The sequence below is a fragment of the Sipha flava genome, unplaced genomic scaffold (genome assembly GCF_003268045.1).
Source record: "Sipha flava isolate LNK unplaced genomic scaffold, YSA_version1 591_pilon_pilon, whole genome shotgun sequence".
Taxonomy (NCBI): domain Eukaryota; kingdom Metazoa; phylum Arthropoda; class Insecta; order Hemiptera; family Aphididae; genus Sipha; species Sipha flava.
In genome coordinates, this window is record NW_020273570.1 from 148,290 (window position 1) to 152,244 (window position 3,955).

The window sequence follows — 3,955 nt, forward strand, 5'->3', positions numbered from 1 at the left end:
CGGGTACACGGCGGGCACCCATCGGCCGCCGTACCGTAGCGTCGGGAACAGGAACGGATGGTCGGCGAACCCCAACCGGATGTCCAGCGGGTCGCCCGTCTGGAAGTTCTCGTCGCGCAGCACCGACGCCACGAACACCTGGCGCCACGCCTCGCGGCCGCTCGCGGCCGGCCAACTCGTTACAACGATCCAGTCGACCATCGGCCCCGCCGACGCGACGTACCCCGGCCACGGCACTTCCACCCCGTCCACGTGGATCGGGCCGCCGCTGTTCACCGCGTAATTCCTGTCGTCCGGCATCCTGAGGAAGCACCGCGTCCACGAGCCGTTGAACGGCGGGATATCCGTTATGATTGGCCGCGACAGAAACACCTTGTTCGGGCCCCGGCCCGTCCTTTCGAGTGTCCTCTTCAACAATCAACCGTAAAAAGTGATTACTTTTATTAAATACAATGCCAGTCACTAACGACTAATTGCGGCACTACCAACCTGTTCGTCATCGCTTTCGTCACTATTAGTCCACGGGTCGAAGTCGTCCGTTGAGTTTATCATGATAGGCCCACTGTCCTGGAACTTAAACAGCCGATTACAAAACCATTGTTTCAATCATTTCAAGTTTTTTAATCCGATAAGAGTAAATATATATAAAAATATGTATGTTATAATATCGTGTGTTTCAGTTACTGACCTCGTACTGAGTCAGAAACTTTTGCATCATTTGCATTTCCAGAGTGTTGGTTATCTGTTAAATGATTTATCGAAAATAGAATTTATTTTTATCCAAAATGTTTTCTATGACCGTTTTTCTTCAGACTGTACTAACCTGTGGTATACTGCGCCTAACGGTTCTAAAGTTCAGTACCGTGTGGTTTTCGTTGACGGTTGACTGTAACGTTAATGACATTTTTATAATTATTATCCCGTGTAGGTAAATTGCTTTTTAAATACGACAAGTAAAATGCATGTTAATGACACTTTCAGTGACATTTCATAGTGTTAGTGATGAGGGTACGATTTCAAATATAATACCCCTATCCATATCAGAAACTTAATAATAAATATAATAATACGTTTTAGAACATATATATTCTATTCGTCTAAGTATCTCAAAAAAATGTCAGCTCCATACATACGTAATATAATTTGATTTATTTATTCAATAATTTAAATAAATTTAAATAAGGTTAAAAGTTATTTTATAAATGAAAATGTAAAAGTTAAATCTATAATATTTGATGGTAATTTTATTGTATTAAATTAAGGTGACCGTACATACCTTTATGAATGGGATTGTCCCGTTTTTAGAAAATAGTAAAAAAATAACAAAAAGAGTTATTTTTTCTATTACATTTAACTATTATGAATACATATGTCATTTGTATACTGTACATACTGCATGAATGACGTTGAACGGAACCTGGGCTATGTGGTTTTTCGGAATACAACTATACTAATAAAATATAAAAATACCTATTTGGGCGAACGATGTATCAACATGGACATACTAACCTAATGTGTTTTAATACCACATAATCAACGTTAATAAAAAAATTACAGAAAAATGTATGGTCACCTTATATTAATTGAAACATTGATTTAGAAATAATTAGTTTATAATGCTAATTACTAGTCTATTGGTATTACTAGTTATTGATAGTTAAATATTGACTGGACGTCCAATACTTGTATTATAATATTAGTTAGCGGTGTAACGGTTATTAGCCGAATCGGCTTAAATATCGAATACAATACAATGCGGCCAAGGGAGAGATATCTCATTAGGTAAAAATTAGAAATTTCTTTAGGTAAAAATAAATATATTTATAAGCTTTTAAGAATTATAAATCAAATCAAACCTTATAATTTTTAATTTTATTAAAAAATAATAATATTCGATTCCCGTGATAAATCCCACTTCAAGGAATAAAAAAACTCTATTTTTGACATTATTAGAATAAAAAATTATGTGAACTATGTTGGCCCGAAATCTAGTAGAATTCGTATAATATAGCTCCCTAGAATTTCTCTCTGCAATAAATTCTTTAATGCACCCTGATTAATATTTATACACCTGTTGCAGGACTCCTAGGGCTCATTATGATTGTGAAATATATATATTTATCATATAAGCGACACAATGATGTTTATTATTTAAATATAAAATATTGTAAATTAAATGTATACACCTGATTATTGGACCATAGCATTTAACAATGGAATTCCGAATGATAGTTGGAGTTGACACACACGACTTACGTGATATTTTTCGGATTTTAATGTTAGTTAACGGTTACATGGTAATCTGACAACAATTGTTCTATGCATAATAATTGACTGTTGATGTCGTGAGTTTTATCTCCCCCCCCCCCCTATCGTACAATAATATGATTTTATTTAACACACGAACCAACTTGGCTTAAAAACGGGAAATGTTAGGCTTACATAAAGCAGTCGTAATATACATTATAAATATTTTAACATGTGTATAAAATGTAGTATTTTTCATTTATGATGGAATCACAAAAACATTAATTTTTCGTCTGAGAAGGTATAAATATAGACGTTTGACATTGACATAAAGTATGTACAAAAAAAACGTATATAAATCTATGTATATAATAATCCCTTCCTCCTTGTAAAAAAATTTAATGTACGCCACTGATTAAACCAGTATTAAATAAGAAATTAATAATATAATGAGCACTATTGTATGGATTTAAAAAAAGCCATTAATAACATAAAAAAATTAAAACGTTTAAAAATTTCAATAAAATATAAGATGATTGTGCGATTTTATCAAACTACAATAATTTTTTTTATATCAAAAAAGTAATTGTTCTTGTCTAAAATAATAAAATATCTCTCCCATGATGCCTGATATTTCAGCCTCGGTTGCATATTAGTTGCGTCCCAAAGATATCAACGAAAAAGGTCTAATCTAAATTGCGGTTCGAATTTATTTTGGGTACAGACGAGTTGCAGCCCGAACTCTAAATAATTTAATCTTGACTGATTAGATATTTTGTGAGGCTTTTCATTCGAAACTCAACGCTTTGTTCTACAGTGTTCATCCTAATATTTTTATATTCATCAATGTTCTAAAAAATATACAGAAGGATACCTATAAAAATTAAGAAGCACTCACTTAAATATTCGCAGAACAAATATAATTGAAAAAGAAACATTTATTAGAAATACTATGAAACGATTAGAAGAAAACCAAATTGACAAATTTGAATTTATACATCATACAAGTCTTTACCAGTGCCATAATACCTAAGAATTTTACTAAATTATACTAATATTTATAACTTCAACAAATACCATATACGTTTTTACCAGGGCTAAAATTTTTTTAATAAAAACAATACATTTTAATATCAGATTTTAATGTCAACAACTTTTTAACCTAAAGTATCATAAATGTTTTTACCAGTACCAAAATGTTTAAATAATAAACATCATTTTTAACCTACCTGCAGTATCTAATAAATGTGAAGGAAAACGAAGCTTTTTAAATTTAGATTTACATAAATTAATTTAAATTACTGGCCGCAATTCGGAAGAAATTTTTACCGCGGGACGCAACTAGTAGCCACCCTCAGCCTCACCGCCTGTAAGTATTTTAATGTCGAGTACTCGCCTGTTCTGCCTCGTCTGCCTCTTCCGCCTGTTCTGGATCGCTAATTTCGGCTTTAAAATCACGAATTCCTGACGAACCTTGATCCATTTCGGTTCTCGGGGAAGTTTGAAGAACGTTTCACCGTGTGGCGGAGAAACAGCGTTTCAACGAGTACCGGGCGAACGAAATACGGATCGACGCAGTCACGCGTAAAACATTCGAATCGAAAAACTCGGAAATGGACAGCAATATAGTTCACGATACACTGTACTAAGACGTGAACAATGGGTTTCAGACAGACAAACTACCGCGTGCTACTGACACGAATCGAAT

The 3,955-nt window shown here is 34.1% G+C and overlaps 1 protein-coding gene across 1 annotated transcript in view; it reads right to left on the bottom strand.

The window, feature by feature from the left end:
- The window catches only part of LOC112691294, a 9,868-nt gene extending 6,138 nt beyond the window's left edge, over positions 1 to 3,730 (bottom strand). The window contains exons 1-5 of the mRNA XM_025565463.1: positions 3,644 to 3,730; positions 824 to 886; positions 689 to 742; positions 490 to 573; positions 35 to 408 (exon numbers count right to left, since the gene is read on the bottom strand). Of these exons, the coding sequence (XP_025421248.1) occupies positions 35 to 408; positions 490 to 573; positions 689 to 742; positions 824 to 886; positions 3,644 to 3,730 (662 nt within the window). The remainder of the gene's footprint in view (positions 1 to 34; positions 409 to 489; positions 574 to 688; positions 743 to 823; positions 887 to 3,643) is intronic.
- Positions 3,731 to 3,955: the final 225 nt, after the last annotated feature.